At 37.3% G+C, this 17,802-nt stretch overlaps 3 protein-coding genes across 6 annotated transcripts; 1 reads left to right on the top strand and 2 right to left on the bottom strand.

Annotated features, from left to right (window-relative positions):
- The first annotated feature begins 376 nt into the window (after positions 1 to 376).
- Positions 377 to 8,059, top strand: LOC135645284 (phenylacetaldehyde reductase-like). Of its 2 annotated transcripts, none has more exons than XM_065163534.1 (6): positions 377 to 668; positions 2,463 to 2,632; positions 3,761 to 3,949; positions 5,230 to 5,392; positions 6,659 to 6,845; positions 7,693 to 8,059. In XM_065163534.1, exons 1-6 carry the CDS (start codon positions 383 to 385, stop codon positions 7,772 to 7,774), a joined length of 1,077 nt encoding a protein of 358 aa, XP_065019606.1. In that variant the 5' UTR covers positions 377 to 382; the 3' UTR covers positions 7,775 to 8,059. The 2 variants fall into 2 exon arrangements, with proteins under 2 accessions (XP_065019606.1, XP_065019599.1); XM_065163527.1 differs by having other exon boundaries at positions 7,656 to 8,059.
- Positions 8,060 to 8,840: 781 nt separating this feature from the next.
- LOC103981080 (zerumbone synthase) lies at positions 8,841 to 12,968 on the bottom strand. Its single transcript, XM_009397672.3, has 2 exons — positions 12,760 to 12,968; positions 8,841 to 9,832 (listed from the first exon to the last, which is right to left on the bottom strand). The coding sequence occupies exons 1-2, from the start codon at positions 12,807 to 12,809 to the stop codon at positions 9,031 to 9,033; spliced, it is 852 nt and encodes a 283-aa protein (XP_009395947.2). The 5' UTR covers positions 12,810 to 12,968; the 3' UTR covers positions 8,841 to 9,030.
- Positions 12,969 to 13,557: 589 nt separating this feature from the next.
- On the bottom strand, positions 13,558 to 17,660 carry LOC135645265 (probable glycerol-3-phosphate dehydrogenase [NAD(+)] 1, cytosolic). 3 transcript variants are annotated; one of them, XM_065163463.1, is made up of 6 exons: positions 17,454 to 17,660; positions 16,457 to 17,182; positions 15,627 to 15,848; positions 14,534 to 14,781; positions 14,281 to 14,420; positions 13,558 to 14,137 (listed from the first exon to the last, which is right to left on the bottom strand). In XM_065163463.1, exons 2-6 carry the CDS (start codon positions 17,112 to 17,114, stop codon positions 14,011 to 14,013), a joined length of 1,395 nt encoding a protein of 464 aa, XP_065019535.1. In that variant the 5' UTR covers positions 17,115 to 17,182; positions 17,454 to 17,660; the 3' UTR covers positions 13,558 to 14,010. The 3 variants fall into 3 exon arrangements, with proteins under 3 accessions (XP_065019535.1, XP_065019544.1, XP_065019541.1); XM_065163472.1 differs by having other exon boundaries at positions 16,457 to 17,136; XM_065163469.1 differs by having other exon boundaries at positions 16,457 to 17,123.
- Positions 17,661 to 17,802: the final 142 nt, after the last annotated feature.

The following is a 17,802-nucleotide window of genomic DNA, read 5'->3' as shown; positions in this document are numbered from 1 at the left end:
TACTTTATCATATTATTATTATTTTTAATTATTTAAATATTTTATTTAAATCTAAATTGACATTTTTAATTATTCAGTGAACTGATTTAGTATTTCCTTTTGTATTATAAAAATTAGAGTTATTTAGTATATTATTTATTGTATATAAGTTTTATGTTTGAATCTGCGTGTAAGTATTATGTATTTTTATTTTTAAATGTGATGGTTTTTAAGTAAAAATTTATGAAACTTTAAGCTCATAAAATGTTTTTGTTTTTTTGGATAAAATAGTCTATAATATTTATTTATTTATGGAGACATTTTGATGATTTAAGACATTTTTATTGTGAATATTAAAAATAAATAAAAAGACTTCTTACGTACTTTTGAACAGCGTTTGGCAATGATTGCAGCGGTGAGGTTGCCGTCGGGTAAAATGTTCCGCCCTGCCACCCAATTCTATGCTACGCCGACCTCGATTATCCACTCCAATCGCTCACCGCCCCTCCCATTCAGAAGAGCCACCGATCGAGCAAAGAGCCACGCGGGAGTCACGATGACCGACGGCAGCGGCAGCGGCAGCGGGAAGGTGGTGTGCGTGACGGGCGCGTCAGGCTACATCGCCTCGTGGCTGGTGAAGCTCCTCCTCCAGCGCGGCTACACCGTCCGCGCCTCCGTCCGAGACGCTGGTGAGATCCATCTCATCGGACGCCGTTTTCGTTCACCATGTTTTCAGATCCTGCAAAAATGCACATGGCGACTGCGTCAGTGCGAACTGTGAAGCGATGGGGAAGTTATGTGCTTGTGATCAGCTCGTGCATTTGTTGGCCGGCCCCATAGAGTCCTCTTGAGATCATTGGATTTAATATCCTCAACATATCCTTGAGATGTTTGATTGTTGAACCCTCAGCTGACAACAGTATAGGTTGCAACATAGTCATCCATGAGCCAATTGATAAGGCGTAATCAACTAGTTGACCAACTAAAATGTTATGTAAACTGAAGGGGTCAAGCTTGATCATGCTCGACATGGCCAAGAAGAGTTGAATTGAATCACAAAAAGAGAACAAGGACTCAAATAAACTAGGACGAGGAACTTTGAAGATTATGTTAAATAATGAAAAAAGATTCAATTTATGTGTGAGATTTGGGTACATTCGAATAAAGTGGGAGAGCTGGAATGTGGAGGTTGCAACAAAATCATGATGGAGCATGTTGTATCAATTTTTGTGATATGTTATGTGATTATGGTTTTTGCCCTGTATTACCATTATGAATCATTTGATTCAATTGTGGTAACATATCCGACATCCTATTTGGGTAAAGTTGGATATGTTTCGAAAAGTGTTCTATGTGGTCTCCTATGAGACCCTATGATCTGCATCTGCATATACATATATAGCAGTACCAGACAAGGACTAGCTGACCTCAGTACCTTTACCCATTTCAATTAGCTTTTTGGATGAGTACAAATCTTATTCGATACGTTATAGGTTTGGTTGTAACAAATATATGCCCATTTATTATCTAAGCTTAATTTTGTATATTTGTAATTTTTGCACTAACAATATTTTTTATATTTTAATGTGCCCCACAGATGTTTTTGTGTAATACATAGCGATTTGCAACACCTAAAGTCAACTGCACTAGTAGAACTACACTTTTAGAACATTGATCATAACATTTAAATTAACCTGAAAATCAAGTCGGTCATTAAATCTCTCAAGGGTATTTCTCGATGTGCTTGTTTGCACATAGACACATTATAATTATAAATCTAGAATTGCATGCAAACTTGTGAAGTTGTTGTATTTGCTGGGAAAATACCCTTGGGGGAGCATATGTCAACCTTGTGAGTTTCTACTTGCAATGATGCACTAAAAAGGCATGCAAAATTGTTACAAAGGGTTGCATAGTGAGACTTTGACATGGGATTTATGCAAATATGAAACTCCTTTTGGGGCATACTCAAATTGTTTTTCTGTTTGAAAGTATGTTGATATTGGCAAGTTTAGGAAACCATGCTGATGATTGTGGCCGATTATCATTCAGCTGATCATTATGATAGAAAAAGATTGCAATTCTGAATGTGCCGATTGGGCTTTAGAGACCATGTTTATCATTTCTTTCAGCTGATACAATTTGTATGGACGAGAATAATGACCATGGAGTAGTTTCCTGTTCAATGTGTTGATGCACCTAAAATTGCCTCGCTACTTCTTTACTTCATAGTTGAACTTTTTTGCTACCCGAAGAGATGCTTAAGTTGTATATGTTTTTGAAAACAATTCTTCTCTGTTCAACTGTTACTTTATTTTCCTTTGCATTTCTTTAAAGCATATTTTTTAAGCAGATGTTGTCAGCAGGAAAATAATTAGATTTGCTTGATTGCAATTTGATCTTCTCTTAGTATATGAATTGCATGTTGATATAAGATTGTGTTTGTATTTTCTCTTATTAATGTTTTTCATCATTCTTATCAGCTGATCCAAAGAAGACTGAACACTTGCGTGCTCTGGAAGGAGCCTCTGAGAGACTGCTTTTTTTTAAAGCCAACTTATTAGATGAGGGATCCTTTGATGCTGTTGTTAAGGGTTGTGATGGTGTTTTCCACACTGCATCTCCTTTTTCCTTTGCAGCTGCAGATCCTCAGGTTTACATTTATGATCTCTACTGACTAAGCTAATGTCTATGTGTTACCATTTGTATTAATTTTTGATAAGTTTCTTTAATTTAAGAGTCTATTCCTTACAAATGTCTAATCATGTCCAATCATTTTATCTTTTGAATGCAAAATCCTGCATTTTATGGAAGTTCCAAAGGTTTTAGAAGACCCCTTTTATTTTTTGCCCCTCTTTTAAGTATGCTTAATGGCTACTGTCTAGGTGAAATGCTAATACAACATCCGGTAGGTGATGCCGTAATGGCATGACACATGAGAGTCACTATGCGGCCCTTCACAATCCAGTTTATTGAAATGTTTTAAATTGCTTCTATGTAAATTGTGTGGATGGTAATTATCTCTATGTAAAATGTAATTTCTCAATACTATTTTTTTTTTGCCCTTTGAACTCATAAGAGGATTTTGGAAAGAATGTATTCATACTACTAATATGTTATGTTCCCATTAGAATGGCTGGTACTGGTAACTGCAAGTCCATAAGACCAGAAGTCATTCACCAAAATGAATATTTGTTGATTCTCTATACAACAACAATAAAACCGTAAAGTCCCAACTATTTGGAGTTGGTTACATAAATCTTTTGTGGCCATTAAGATATGTAAATAGTCATATGAGTTAAGAGTATTCAATATTTAAAACTTTATTTATTATTTCAAGAAGTCCTTTTTAGGTATTCCTCTATCTCTCCTTGTATCATTAATAGTAATTATTTTATCCCTTGTAACTATCATATCTGTAGGTTTGCTTAGCATATCTTTATACCATCTTAAATGATTCATTCTCATATTATCTTCTATTGAAATGACATCTAACTGTTCACAAAAGAAAATATTTTTTTTCATATCTTTTCTAATAACTCCATGTATCCATCTCAATATTCTCATATGGACAACACAAACTAAAATTATATATATTTTTTAACTACCCAATACTCAAATCCACAAATACATAATATAATACAGTTGGAGAACATCTGCTGTTAGACGAGGCATATCCACAAGACATTGCATGCCATTTATGTTTTCATTTTCCTGTTTTTTATCATATCTGACCATATGATGCATGATTCTTGATTTGGTTTGTGTACTCTAAACTCAGGCTGACATAATTGAACCAGCGGTGAAAGGGACACTTAATGTTTTGGCTTCCTGTAAGAAATTTTCTGTGAAAAGGGTTGTTGTTACATCATCGTTGGCTGCTGTTGTATACAATGATAAACCAAAGAATCCTGATGTGGTCGTTGATGAGACATGGTTCTCAGATCCTGAGGTCTGCAAGCGGGATGAGGTATCTGATAATATGCACTTAATAATCCTTTACAGCTGTTGTATTGTCATTTTCACTGTCATCCATGATATAGATTTTAATCTCTATTATCCTCATCAGGGCTCTCTACATTATGCTATAAAGAAGGCACCCTATCTCATGCCAATGACCTTCACAAACATGCTAGTTTGATACCAAAAGATCCCTGTGTTCAAATAGTCTTTCTATCTTGCCCTTGCGATACACCAAATATTTTTACATGGTAATTATGTATAGTTTGTGACAGAGGGTTGTGCAGACCTTCCAAGTATAATGTGCGGTCAACTGGATGATGGAAAACCATGCTGGCAAAAGTTTATGAGGCAGTATTAGTTGAGATATGGTAACTGAAGCCTAATCGTCATGCCTGTGCTAACTAAGCTGAAAATACTATGGTGCAGTCTCAAACTGGTCTTAGGGAAATGTTTGATATCTCCAGGGCTGAGATTTTATTTCCATAGGCAATATGAGATTGATATGTGAAAATTTAATCAGAGAAGCTGCACTAGTCATTCAAGTGCCAATCTAATTGATTGGCATCAGCTTGAAAGTCAATGTACAGCTCGACAATCACATCAATCCATGTGTTTTGGATGATTGTATGGCATGCATGAATGCCTCAAACACTATGCATAGCAGTGTTCTGGCGATTCCGTTCACTATTGCAGCAGTACCATCTTACAGTACTAAATTACTGCAGTTCCAGCAGTTAAGAAGTACTGTTGCAGCTTTGTAATAGCAGGGTTATGGCTGTGGGTTACCTGGAAAGGGTATGGATGGAAAGAAAATGAAACAAAATATAATGAACCATGGTGCTGTAACACTGATGCTACTCAGGGCCACAGTGCAAAGGTTTACTATGTTAAACAGAATTTTTTTATTACTCTTCATATGGTGTCTAATGCATCCTCGAATTTAGTCCTAAAACTTTGATTAGTATAATATGGTGTGTTTAATGACGTGACAATAGGAAACCCGGAATACAACTTTTTCCAGTAATGATTATTTTTTACTGGAATTATCATAATTAGCAATATTAAAATTTTTTATTTGGTAGTTCTCATTTCATTATTATTAGTCCATTTATTTACAATTATATTTATTGTTATTATTATTTGTTTGATGATGGGAAAAGATTCATGCAGCCAACCCAAAATGTTGGGACATTATGACTTTTAAGTTATTGTTTTGGTTCCTTCATAGATGTCTTTATTGATTTTTTTATTATACATGTTTTTCTAAGATGTCTCATATTACATCAGCAATGGTACGTGCTCTCGAAGACTTTGGCAGAAGAGGCTGCTTGGAAATTTGCCAAGGAGAATGCTATAGATATTGTCACAATAAACCCAGGAATGGTCGTAGGTCCTCTTCTGCAGTCAACACTTAACACAAGTTCTGCTTTAATCCTGAACTTAATAAATGGTATGAAGCTTGATTTGTTTCACATATGATTTTATTTTGCACCATTATTTAATGAAGTTTGTCAGTATCTGGGCAAATTTTATGTTGCAGATGATATAATGGAAAATAACTAATGGCTGGTTATGAGGTGAATCCTCCATGCTATGGGAGATAGATGTTGAGGTCTTTGTGTGTAATATGCCCAATAGCAACTTTCCAAGTTTGTCATTTGGCCATTAGCATTATTGTAATTTCTCACTCCAGCTGCCAGATCAATATATCCATCTGGAATATACTTATTTGGCCTAATCAATTAGACAGTGCATATACTGTGAAATTCTTCTAAGACGCATATATATGCAAAATATATGTTCTAGTTCAAAGATTATCATCATCAAGAATTTAATTCTCAGTCCATTGCTGATCTTTGTAACTGTCTATTCCTCCTTAGTTGCATTAATGAATTGTTTAAGATTACTGAATTTCATGTTAACTGTTAAGTTTACTGTATTAATAAGTCATCTTAAATCTCAACATTCCCACTGCTGTATGTTTGCTGGCTTGCTCTTCTCATTCTAAGCAACATAAATTTAGTAGTTGTGTGATTATTATAATTTCATTGCATTCTTCATGTGATTTGAAAATAAATTAAACAGGTAGTTTCATGTTAAAATCTGAAGTTGTGTGACTATATTCTTCATGCATATTTATTAACCTTTTAAAAGATCATTTGCATATGATACCAAATTATATATATATATATATATATATATATATATATATATATATATATATATATTCTGATACCAAATTATATTAGCTACATGTCAACATTATTAAGGTTCAAGCAATTTATGCTTTTTCATGAGTGAATAGATATGAAATATTTTGCTTGCTAAGAATGTATAGATTAGTGATGAATTTTTATCTTTGCAATTTTTTTTTGTAAGACAAGCTTAGTAAGGTAACGCAATGCTAGAAGCTGAATCTTGTAAACACTCATGACACATGAAGCAGGAAATTTGGGTTGACCTGATGGCTTTGTCAGGCATGGGAAAAACATGTTAATATGGACTTCAGTTTTCCCTAGTCAACCAAAAAAAATGACATCAAAATATTTTATTCTTGTATTTTAAGTGCCTGATGCTTTGATTCCGATTGCCAAACTGCTTTGGTTGTGATATGCATTCTAGAATGATTTTAGTTCTTTCTCATCTTAATTATTGTTTTCTAGAAAATGGTGTTTTATAGAACTATGAGTTTAATTATCTTGTTTGATGTAATTAGATTCATCCACATTTCTTAATGCAACCTTTGGGTGGGTAAATGTTCAAGACGTTGCCAAGGCACACATTTTGGCATTTGAACTTCCCTCGGCATCGGGAAGATATTGTCTTGCTGAAAGGGTTTCTCACTTTTCAGACATTGTGAAGATCATACGTGAACTGTATCCTTCTTTACAGCTTCCTGAGAAGTAAGTTACAGTTCTTATTTTTATGTGATTCAATTGTCACATGTTGACTAGGACTCGTGAACTAATGATAGAATTATATTCATCATGTCTATATTCTTTCAAGTTACATGCTTCTCATAGGTATGGAATCTTTTCATAGCATTTAGGTTTTTGTATTAATTGTCCTGGTGCGCCTCTTGGTCTCAGTAACTTGACCCTGGATGTTTGTCTACTTTTGAGATTAGGTCGATGGATATGCAATTACTTCTATGTTTCTTTATTTATTTTATTTATTGTCTATCTGTCTTCACTGTCTCTTCATCTTCATTTGTGCAATTCTAAGTTTAGCATAGAGTCGTATCTCCTAGAGTTCCTTAAAAACATAGTGGTATCGAGCCCAGTTTGATGATGGATTTAGCAAACATGGAGAAGACCCCAATTTTAGAAAGGCCCAACAACAGCAGGACACTAGATGAACAGATCTTGAGGTGTAGCATTTTCGAGTTCTTCAGTTAATAGTGTAAGAAATTCGTAGTTCTTACCTTTTTTTCTTGATCAAAGAGAAAAATCACTACCTTCATCTGATGGTTGATATCTGGTGCTGTGCCAAGCAAGTTGAACATGAAATTCTGTGTCACTGGCATATCTTTTCGATTTTGTGATGGCCCTTCCCTCCATGTTCGACTTTGTTCTTCTTGACATGCACATCTTGTTGGTCTGGATTTGCTTGTTTACATGTCACTAATTGCTGACGGAATAATTCTGCAAAAGATTTTTTTTTTTAATTTGTGTGCAATTTCCCCTACAATTTCTAAGTTACCTTATTGGCAGGTGCGCTGATGACAAGCCCTTTGTGCCTGTATACCAGGTCTCCAAAGAAAAATACAAGAGTCTGGGCCTCGACTACATTCCTCTGGAAACAAGCATCAAGGAAACTATCGAGAGCTTGAAAGGGAAGAACTTTGTTAATTTTTGATATTTGACGCGACCGAGTATATTGCATCGTGAATTAGTGTAGGGCAACTTTAATGGCTATGATATGAAGGTAGAACATGATTGCATGGTGAGGCATAAGCTTGAAGAAAACAAGTGAAGGACCACTTTTATGATCCATAAAAAGGTGCAGACTCCTTATGTGATACGATTGCTTGATCACCGTTTATGTCTACTTCATATGCTACTTGTTCTGGGTTGTCTCGGATGCTTATATATCAGAAACACTCCTTGCTAGTGCATGTCTCTTTTGAATTCATGGTGAGTTCAGCCATGGCCAGTATTTGAAGTACAGTTATCAAACCAGAAAACCGCGAACCGAACCTTCCACCGGAAGGATCAAAGTACCCTCAAAATCCTTTGATAGATTTCTTGTTCTAAAGTAGTTATTATGTGGTTGTCTAATTTTCTTTTTTGGATCTGCTCTCAAATCTAATATTATAAAAGGATTTGAATGTTCTTAATTTTGTAATATATTTAAATTCTTAATGTATTAATTTTTTTTTTTGTTTATAACGACGAGGGAAAGGAAGATCTGCTCTCAAATCTAATATTATAAAAGGATTTGAATGTTCTTAATTTTGTAATATATTTAAATTCTTAATGTATTAATTTTTTTTTTGTTTATAACGACGAGGGAAAGGAAGATTCTATTGTATTTTTTACCATCTCATCCCTTCATTATGTTTATTTTTTTATTATATATATTTTTTACTGCCTTATAAGATTATTTTCATAATAACATTCATATATTTTATATTTTAGTATATTTATTTATTTATTTATTTTTTAGATATCAAAAATATCGATTCGGCGAATGATCCGAGATTTGATCCTTTCAACTTTAAACATCAAGATTGTTATGCACGATTAGATCATTCTGCCGGTAATTTGAGTAATTTGTTGGATATGCTTTTAGATTGTAATTCATATATCAAAAATATTTAGAATGTTGCAATGGCATGCTTTTAACATCACAAGACAATTCAAAGAATGGGAGAAGAAAAGATAAGAAAAGAGAAAGAAAAAGAAAAAGCAACCACTGCTTGCAACCACTAGATATGCACATGAGAAAGTTTTCCGACAGAAAATACAACGGGCAAACATGTCTTGCAAATCTAAGTTGGAAATCACACTCTGGTTGTTCTTCCACACTCGGGAAGTCGTTTATTTACATCAGATGGCAAGTTCAGGTTGCGGCACTTACGTTACCTCACTCGAATGGTTTAAGAATGTGGGTAACACAAGTGAATCCCCCATCCACCACCAGGTTGAGCCCACTCACATACTTGGCCTCGTCGCTCGCCAAGTAGAGCACGGCCTCCGCCACATCATTCCGTAGCAGGTCGACGCCTTTCAAGTTGGCACAGCTGCGCACAAACGTCAGAAACCCCTCCACTGCATCTTCTTCTTGCCTCTCGGACTCCGGCAAATGCGGCATCGACAGTTTCGTCGGAACTGCATATGGAGACACACAATTCACTCGGATCCCGTGCTTCCCCAGCTCTCCGGCCACATTCTTGGTAAGACCTACCACTGCATGTTTGGAACCGGTGTACCCGTGCGGACCCATTCCTCCGATGACCGATGCCACACTGCCGAGGGAGATGATGGAGCCCTTCCCTTGAGGAATCATGACTCGTGCCGCGTGCTTCATCCCGAGGAAGACGCCATTCACGTTGATGTCGAAGACCCTCTTGAATTCATCGAAATTGACGTTTCGGATGTCCACCACCTTTTCGCCGGTAATCCCAGCATTATTAACCATGATGTCGATGGTGCCATATCTCTCGGCAGCGAAGTCGACAGCTCGGCGAACATCATCTTCGACGGTGACATCACAGTGGAAGAAGCAGGCATATGGATCACCACCCAAGAACTCGCATAGTTGCTGGCCGACAGCATCTTGCACATCGACCACACATATCTTTGCACCATGTTTTCTGAAGAGCTTGGCAATGGCTTCCCCAATACCAGATGCCCCGCCGGTCACGAGAGCCACCTTTCCTTCCAGCCTTTACTCGAAAAGATCAGCAAATTAATGTGGTGGACACAGACACAGAGCAACATACGCGATGAACAGATGAGGTTAAGCAAAAGTGACCCTAATAGGAGCTCGGTTTGATCCAATTTATCGGCACTGTGAAAGCTTCCTGACCTCATATACAACACAAAGCAAATTTATACATAATCATGAATCATAACAGATAAATGAAAATGAGATGGTCAAAAAGCTCATCGATCCTGTTTAATACAATAAATTCAAGTTAAAGGTGCTTCTTTGGTTATACAAGAAAGATCAATGAAGAAAATTTTGAGTTTCTCATTAATTTGATAATGGAGTTTTTAACCAGTTAAATTTATTGGAAAATAAATTTATAGACAAACTGACTTATTGCGTCATGGAGTTCTTTCAAGATACGGACCGGTGATATTTCATAAATGATTACAGAATTTGGGAAAGGAATGCAAAGAAGTGTTTAATCATGTGGGTAAACATAGCAAATATATCTTCTTCTGTTTTGAGAGAACAAGTTCATAATCTAGGATCAAGCTTTTGCAAGATACACTTATTTTAATGCTATTTTCTGATAGTATGTACAGCAACTGATTGTTACAAGCTGTCCTCCTTGTTCAGTGATGCCATTTTATTACGTTCTTAAATTCATAGTCTAAAATGGTTAAATCTTTTTGTCTAGTTTCTTGACTAAACAAAGAGGGTTTCCACCGGATTGTGAATCACAATACCGATAAAGCGAATGCAAGTGTTTGAGAAACTTCCCCAAATAAAACAAATAATTGACTGTTATAATGAAAGGGATTTTGTACCAGATTGTCTTGGGATTGAATCCTCGACAATCAGAAAATGCAAAGAGTTTACTAGTGATTTTTCAATACGAAAACAGAGGAGATTCCAAGCACCGAATGATAATACAATTTTTTCATTGGATATCAAAAACTAGTCCGCATGATATTTACAAAACTACATTAAAAGCTGTTCCGAACACCCATGAGTAAATCTAGAAAACAAGCAATGGACTTGGCACGCCATGTCACTGCATACTAGGAAATATTTGGCAATTAATATTTTCTGCAAATTCTAAAAAAGTGCCTTCCCACTTTAAATTGGACACCATTGTGACATGGACTAAGGTGACGGCCTAAGACCTAAGATAATAAGTTAAAAAATTAACCACTAACAATATTGTATAGATTAAGTTGGATGCATTCCACTTATAAAATTTTGTGACTCATCTGACATAAAAAATTCATAGTATAAAATGGATCCCTCATTAGACATGAAAGACTGCTTGCTTCATCCTGGCCCTCATAGATAGTAGAACTCCAAGCTACAGTTACTAACAAATTTAGATAGATATAAGCAAGAACTAAAACCATGAACAGGCCATGCTCTTCAACAAATAGTTTTCGTGATGCTAGTAATGTTTTTTTTCCTGAAATGTTGTAATCTTCCCCTTAGATTATCTATTTCATAACTTGTTTACAAGCCATGCTCTTCAACAAATAGTTTTTGGGATGCTAGTAATGTTTTTTTTCCTGAAATGTTGTAATCTTCCCCTTAGATTATCTATTTCATAACTTGTTTACAAGCCATGCTCTTCAACAAATAGTTTTTGGGATGCTAGTAATGTTTTTTTTCCTGAAATGTTGTAATCTTCCCCTTAGATTATCTATTTCATAACTTGTTTTACAATTCACTGTTTCCAATCCGCTGTCCAAATCTCATAATCTAGCAGATTGTGATCCTATTCCTAGTAAAACCTCCTACGATAAACATCAAACATGATCTTTTCATAATTTCCAACAAAAAGGATTACAAACTCCAAGTCCATGATATGGATCATCATATCTGGCTGATCCAGTCCTCATTGATGCTATCCAATCTTGATTCTGATCTTGACCTTTAGAATCCTGATTTCTTCATAGATAAACATCAAGTTTGATCATCTCATAATTTATAACCAAATGATCAGAAAAATCTTTCTTTGAACCTATTGCTGGATAAATGGAGGATCGCAAGCAAAGAAAGCATCATCATATCTTGCAAGAACATGGTAGATGGATGGGATAATTTCTCTTTTTCGAAGCAAGGGAATTTCTGCTACGAAAAAGCAAAGGCAAATCTCAATTATGCTTCTACATAATAAACATCATCTTAATGCAAATCTTGCCATTACTTGCGTTGATACTTTAACCAGATCAACAATGCTTACCATGGGAACAACTTATTCCCTGAATTCTCTTCTAGTTGAGATCTCAGGTTACAGTGCCTCTTTTTAATCTTTCTAGGAACAGAAGTTAGATAATCAAACAAACTATGATAATAACTTCCATATCAAGCAGAAATCTCAGGCCTGTAGGATGAGCGCTTTGGATACGGCATGTAGGAAGGAATCGAAAAGAAGCAGAAAGAAGAGGGGAAGATCCAATTCTCTCCAAGAGCACTTTTTGTTCCTTCCCAAAGTAGGAAAGTTTTGGAGAGAAGCAAAACGAAAGAATCTGATTATTTGAGCTCACGATTATGTGACGTCAAAATAGAACTGTAAAATCTACAACAATTAGGGCCAACATTTTTACCTCCTACTAAAGCTCATCATCATCTCTCCTCTTAACTAAACCAAAAGAAAGAAAAAAGACAACTTTTTCTCTCCGTACCACTCCTCTCCATCAGAACAGAGGAAGAGAAAGCAAGATTTTCTCTACTTTCCTCCTCATCTCCTCTTCTCTCCATGATTATAATTCAAACAGATACATAAAGATTAGAAGAAAAACCAAATCAAGAAATGGATTGGACTATCCTGCTTGCGGATGTCTCAAAATTCAAAATCTGAAAAGATTTCAGCTTCATTTCGAGAAGACATCAAAGCACACAAAACATCACGGCAGGAGCGAGGGGAAGAGGCGGTTCACTGCGGCGTACCTCGGCGAGGAGGACGAGGAGGAAACGGAGGCAGCAGTGGTGGTGGACATGTTCCCGCACCGCACAAGAATACCTGACCCGAGTCCGGGGCACGCCGACACGTAGAAGTCCTCGTAGCAGACGACGAGACGCAAGCAATGTGGAAAATAATTGGGGATGGCCGTGAGGCTGTCAGCAATCCGAGTGGCGCACGAAGCGGGGACTATGTTTGCACAGCCTTTTGCCTTGTCCTATTCATTTATATGTGTCTTCTTTATACGTACGTCGAAGACATGTATAAAATGATGAAGTATTCTATTTACACTGTTACCTTATGCTATGAATCCAATGCTTTTATCTCTATAAAAAGAGAGACTATATTTTATATTATCGGTTCTATGAATTTTGTTTTTTTGTCTTAAATGATACGTTTTACATAATTTTTCTGTCTGGGAAATGTACAAATTTGATTTTGTTTATACATCTTTTGCCTTGTGCTATACATTCGTATAATATTTTTTTTTGTATATGGATGGCCCATAAAATGTAAAATCCAAGTTCCTTATAATAATCTTTTGCCGTGTGTTTTACATTTAATATGATTTTTCTGTATAGATAGATAATCACCAAATGTAAAAAAAAGAAATTAATTAATTAGCATTAGTTATCCTTTTATATAATTTTTCTTTATACAGATAATTAATATAAAAATAAAAATTATTTTTATATTAATTATTTTGGATGTTCAAGAATAAGATTACTCCTATTTTGAACGACACAATCAAGTTGAATATCAACACACATCCTAACAATCAAGAATTGTATGGAAAAGCCTTCTATTTGGAGAACACACACATGAAAATACATGTATCTCAAAACAATAATGCTTTCTCACACATTTTCTTGACATCTCGTGCTCAATGCACAATTATGTGATGATATCTCTTCCTTTGGCCACAATTGGTACAATGATTCCTGAAAGCTCATCTGATCAAGCTGATGAGGTTTGATGATACTCAAAATGCCACTTGAAGATGTCCAAGGGATGGCTATTGGATTCGAGTGTCTCACCAAATAGGTGTGCTCTATCTTAGATACTATCATCCCACAAGCTCCCGACTCAACCTGTCATGCTTAATGGACATTTGACATTTGCTTCAGAATCCACTGGTAATTCAAAGCAATTCATGCAAAATCCACTGCCTGAACAATAAGCTTTACAGTGCACTGAATTCTGACACTCAATTACAACGGTCGATATACGATGTTGCATCAATGGTCATGACCAAGAAGCGACGGTCTGTAGAAAGCATGGCTTTGTGCCAGCTCGATCCGATCACGAGGATCGTTCATTGTTTCATCTCTCAGTGCTTGAAGGATTGCGTTTGTCCGAAGTTCCCTGCATATCCAAGGAGACAATTTTAACAAAGAAACGGCTAGTTGTCACACTGAACAGAAATGGATGACAGAATAATCTTGTTAACTGAAACAGATAGGCGTGCATCAACTCGAACAAGCATCAAAAACTAAATAATTATCAACCTCTTGATCAATATCTTGTGAAGCGTTTTCATAATGGGGCACAGCTCAACTGGTGCAACATGCTTCTGTTCTTCAGGATCCAAAACGCTTAAGCTGGGTTGACTTAGGAGTTCATAAAATGCATGCACAGCAGAGACGCCCTGAAAGGAATTTAAGAGCATTGAGCAGAAGGCAGCATGTCCGGTGCAAACCAACAAGATCTAAACCCTAAGCTGTATGTAAGAGGGTTCAGAAGTACGACAAGGAGGCAAACCTGAATTGTCCCTTTTCCCTTGATACTATCGCCCATGTCCAGACTAATCTCACCCTTGGCCAACATCTGACCATACCATGCATTGCGACCTTTCAATAGGGTCACATATGTGTCAGCTAGCAGTGGTCCAGCTAACTTCTCTGGGTCTTCAGCCAAGAGGTGAGTGATGAATATCATCTCTGATGTGCAATGCGCAAAATATACCGATTTGCTAGTAGCGCTTTCATTGGTTAGAGCCGCTATCATCCCTGAAGAAACAAGTTGTCAAGAAAGAATTTAGATCAAGAGTTGTATAGCTAACCACAATGAGATCTTCTAGCACAAAAATACAGCATTTTAGAAGTTCAAAGTAGAAGCATCGACCAAGTTATTTACTTGAGATTATTTATCGGCTAAATAAATTAGAGAAGACCAAAGAAAAAGGAACTCAGATCCCCATGTGAAATAGAAAGTCCACTGGATTATGTTTATCTTTCATTATAATTGAGCATACTAACCAAGAAAACTTCAAACACAGAATTGTAACTCGTTCCATCATGTGGTTTGCTAAGCATAAGTGGATAAAAGCAATTTTAGTCTAAAAAATGATAAGATTCCGATTGCATCAAAAAGAGATTAATTTTGAGATCTGCCATGAATTTTCACACCCTTAATGGTACTAATTCTCCATCTTTAATAATTTGTCATTACATAACTGCAGCATGTTTTTTGTGACAAGTAAATACAACAAATTGTGTGGTGGTATCAAAATCTGACAGACAACTGTGACCTCATCTTCTGGTCATTCCTAAAATTGTAGCAATGTACATATTTTTATTGTTAGACTCATAATCCTCTTGAATAACTTCAACACTAAATTAAAATGGACAAGTAACTGATGTCCCTATGATAGCCTCAACTAAGATTTTGATGATCCGATATTCTGCGAAGAAAGTCTGTCACAGAATATTAAGGTGTATCATGTTTCATCTTAATAAAAAAGTGATATATTACAATCAATCTAGAAAGTAAAAAAGTCAAAGACATAAGATAATATAGCTTCAAAATCCTAGTATATATTCATCTCCAAATTATGTGCAAGCAAAGACATTACCAGCACCAATAGCGTAGACGTTCTTCAACCCTCCCATAACCTCATGTGTGACAAGGTCACTATTATCCCATACGATAAAATGAGGCTGCCTCAAAAACTTCGCGAGTGGTTTCCTCCATTTTTCGGCTCCACATATCCGAGCGTTAGCATATTCCTTGTTGTAAATCTCTGAAGCAATGTTTGGCCCACCAACATAGAGAATGTTCTCAATAGGAACTCCAGCTGCAAGACAGACATCAGACTTACAAAAACCCAAAAAAGGAATATCAACCAGATATATTCAGAAGACTTTTTGAATTAAAGATGTAAGATGTTCAGATGCTTTTATTTGATAAATGAGAAAAAAAAAAAATATATGGCCTGGGGAAAATAGGAAAGAGTGGAGATGCATCAACATTCATAACAAAATGGGGCATAATCCAATCATATCCATGTGAAAGAGAACCTTTCAAACAAATAGATGGAGGCACCAGTGTGACCGGATAACAAAGATATGAAATGACAATCATAATCTTCAAACACAAGATTATGACATGAAATTTCTAAAGGCAGTCATTCAACCTCTCAACAGATCAAGTGGCATGTGGCTGATCAGAAATCAAATTGTATAGCTGGACCAGCATGTAATGTGTAGTTTATCTTTCTACAGGAAAATTGTATTTACAATAGATAAAAAGATCAAATATGCTCATTCTTCTGGAAAAGAAACTCCTCAAATTGATCAACCAACAACATGAGAACATTCAATGAACTAGCAAGCATGTGGATATGGTTATAATTATGAGCTGTAATGACTTGAGACTCTCATATAGATATGTTAGAATCATTACTTGCATGGTTAATCATCTGTGTAGGTGTTATGATCCGCGGAACCGGATCCAAAGCTGCCTCTATGCCCTTGGCCAGAGATATGATGATTGGTGCACCGATCCTCTCCTTCCAATACCGGCTAATCTCCCCGAACACCTCCCTCGTCTCCGTTGACGGCAAGCCGTTCACCACGATATCAGCGTCCCACACTGCCTCCTGCAGATTGGTCACGACCTTCAGCGGGCAAATCGGCGTGTCAATCATGTTCAAGCAGAATCCATCCCTCAAGATCTCGTCTGCGTATAACGTGCGGTCGCCGAGCCTCGCCTCGACGTACTTCAGATACGCGCACCGCCTGATCAGCCGCCTCAAGACATCCTCCCTCGAGTTGATCACCTCGAAGAGATGCTCTGCGGTGGAGCGGTCGACGGGCCGCCCAGGACGCCTCCATATTCTGATTTGTACCTTCTCGCGGAACTGGCCGTAGGCATCCTGCAGGAGGGCACCAAAGACGCTGCCCCACGCCCCGGCGCCGACGCCGACGATCTTGAGCAGGTCACCCTCTGATTTGCCCAGGAGCCGACGGAGCTCATCCAACCTCTCTTCCGCGCCATTAGAGCAGCTAACAGGTCCGTTAGAATGGGAAGAACCGCGGGTTCCGTCGACGCTGCCTACCATCTCTCTTCACTGCACAAACCACCTCAAGAGTCGCGGTATCTGGAATCAGCAATTACCTGATGCTAGGGCTACAAGAACAACAGCAACAAAACATCACAAACAACGGCAATTCTGCTTCCTAGCACCCAAAAAGGGATTTCTTGTTTATCTCCGATCACAACTCTTCCCAAGGGGAAAAAAAAAAAGGATCTTTCTTTTCCCCAATTTCCTCACTTCTCCGGGAGTTCCCAAGAAAAAAATGGATTTTTATGAGCGAACCAGGCATGAAGCAGTCGCACAACGCTTCAGATCTCCGCCGAAGCGGAGGACGAAGCTTCCAAGAAACCAATAGAGACGCACCATGGAAACGCAATGACGGAAGAAGCCGCGTGCCGTGCAGCGAACTCCAGAACCGTCCATCCTCGTGCTCTTTCCCCGTCGTTTACGCACGAAACCCGCTCATCGCATGGATGGCGCCGCCTCGGCTTGTTGCTCGCGGAGGGAAGTCGTTGGTGAGCATGAACAGAGGGCAAAGATACGAGATTGGACAGCTGGAAAGCTACGGATCCGCCTCACCGTCGCAAGCAATCAATATAAGAGCGGTGACGAGGATCGCGTGTGGGTGAGTCAGTCGTGTTTCGTGTCGTCACAAGAACACGGTCAACCTCTTCAATTTTGACCAATCCATCATCCACGCAAACTTACATTC

This window comes from Musa acuminata, chromosome BXJ1-4 (assembly GCF_036884655.1).
Source record: "Musa acuminata AAA Group cultivar baxijiao chromosome BXJ1-4, Cavendish_Baxijiao_AAA, whole genome shotgun sequence".
Lineage (NCBI taxonomy): Eukaryota > Viridiplantae > Streptophyta > Magnoliopsida > Zingiberales > Musaceae > Musa > Musa acuminata.
Note: the sequence above shows the minus strand (reverse complement) of the source record. Positions and strands in the feature narration are given on the sequence as shown.

What these genes read in the sequence shown, in the direction of transcription:
- LOC135645284 (XM_065163527.1), top strand. Translation starts at nt 383, where the DNA reads ATGATTGCAGCGGTGAGGTTGCCGTCGGGTAAAATGTTCCGCCCTGCC. An exon ending in CGCCTCCGTCCGAGACGCTG is followed by an intron (nt 669 to 2,462) that starts GTGAGATCCATC and finishes CATTCTTATCAG; the next exon opens with CTGATCCAAAGAAGACTGAA. An exon ending in TCTTTACAGCTTCCTGAGAA is followed by an intron (nt 6,846 to 7,655) that starts GTAAGTTACAGT and finishes CCTTATTGGCAG; the next exon opens with GTGCGCTGATGACAAGCCCT.
- LOC103981080 (XM_009397672.3), bottom strand. Translation starts at nt 12,809, where the DNA reads ATGTCCACCACCACTGCTGCCTCCGTTTCCTCCTCGTCCTCCTCGCCG. An exon ending in TCCTCGTCCTCCTCGCCGAG is followed by an intron (nt 9,833 to 12,759) that starts GTACGCCGCAGT and finishes TTTCGAGTAAAG; the next exon opens with GCTGGAAGGAAAGGTGGCTC.
- LOC135645265 (XM_065163463.1), bottom strand. Translation starts at nt 17,114, where the DNA reads ATGGTAGGCAGCGTCGACGGAACCCGCGGTTCTTCCCATTCTAACGGA. An exon ending in ACAGATGATTAACCATGCAA is followed by an intron (nt 15,849 to 16,456) that starts GTAATGATTCTA and finishes TCTGTCTTGCAG; the next exon opens with CTGGAGTTCCTATTGAGAAC. An exon ending in CGTCTACGCTATTGGTGCTG is followed by an intron (nt 14,782 to 15,626) that starts GTAATGTCTTTG and finishes TTGTTTCTTCAG; the next exon opens with GGATGATAGCGGCTCTAACC.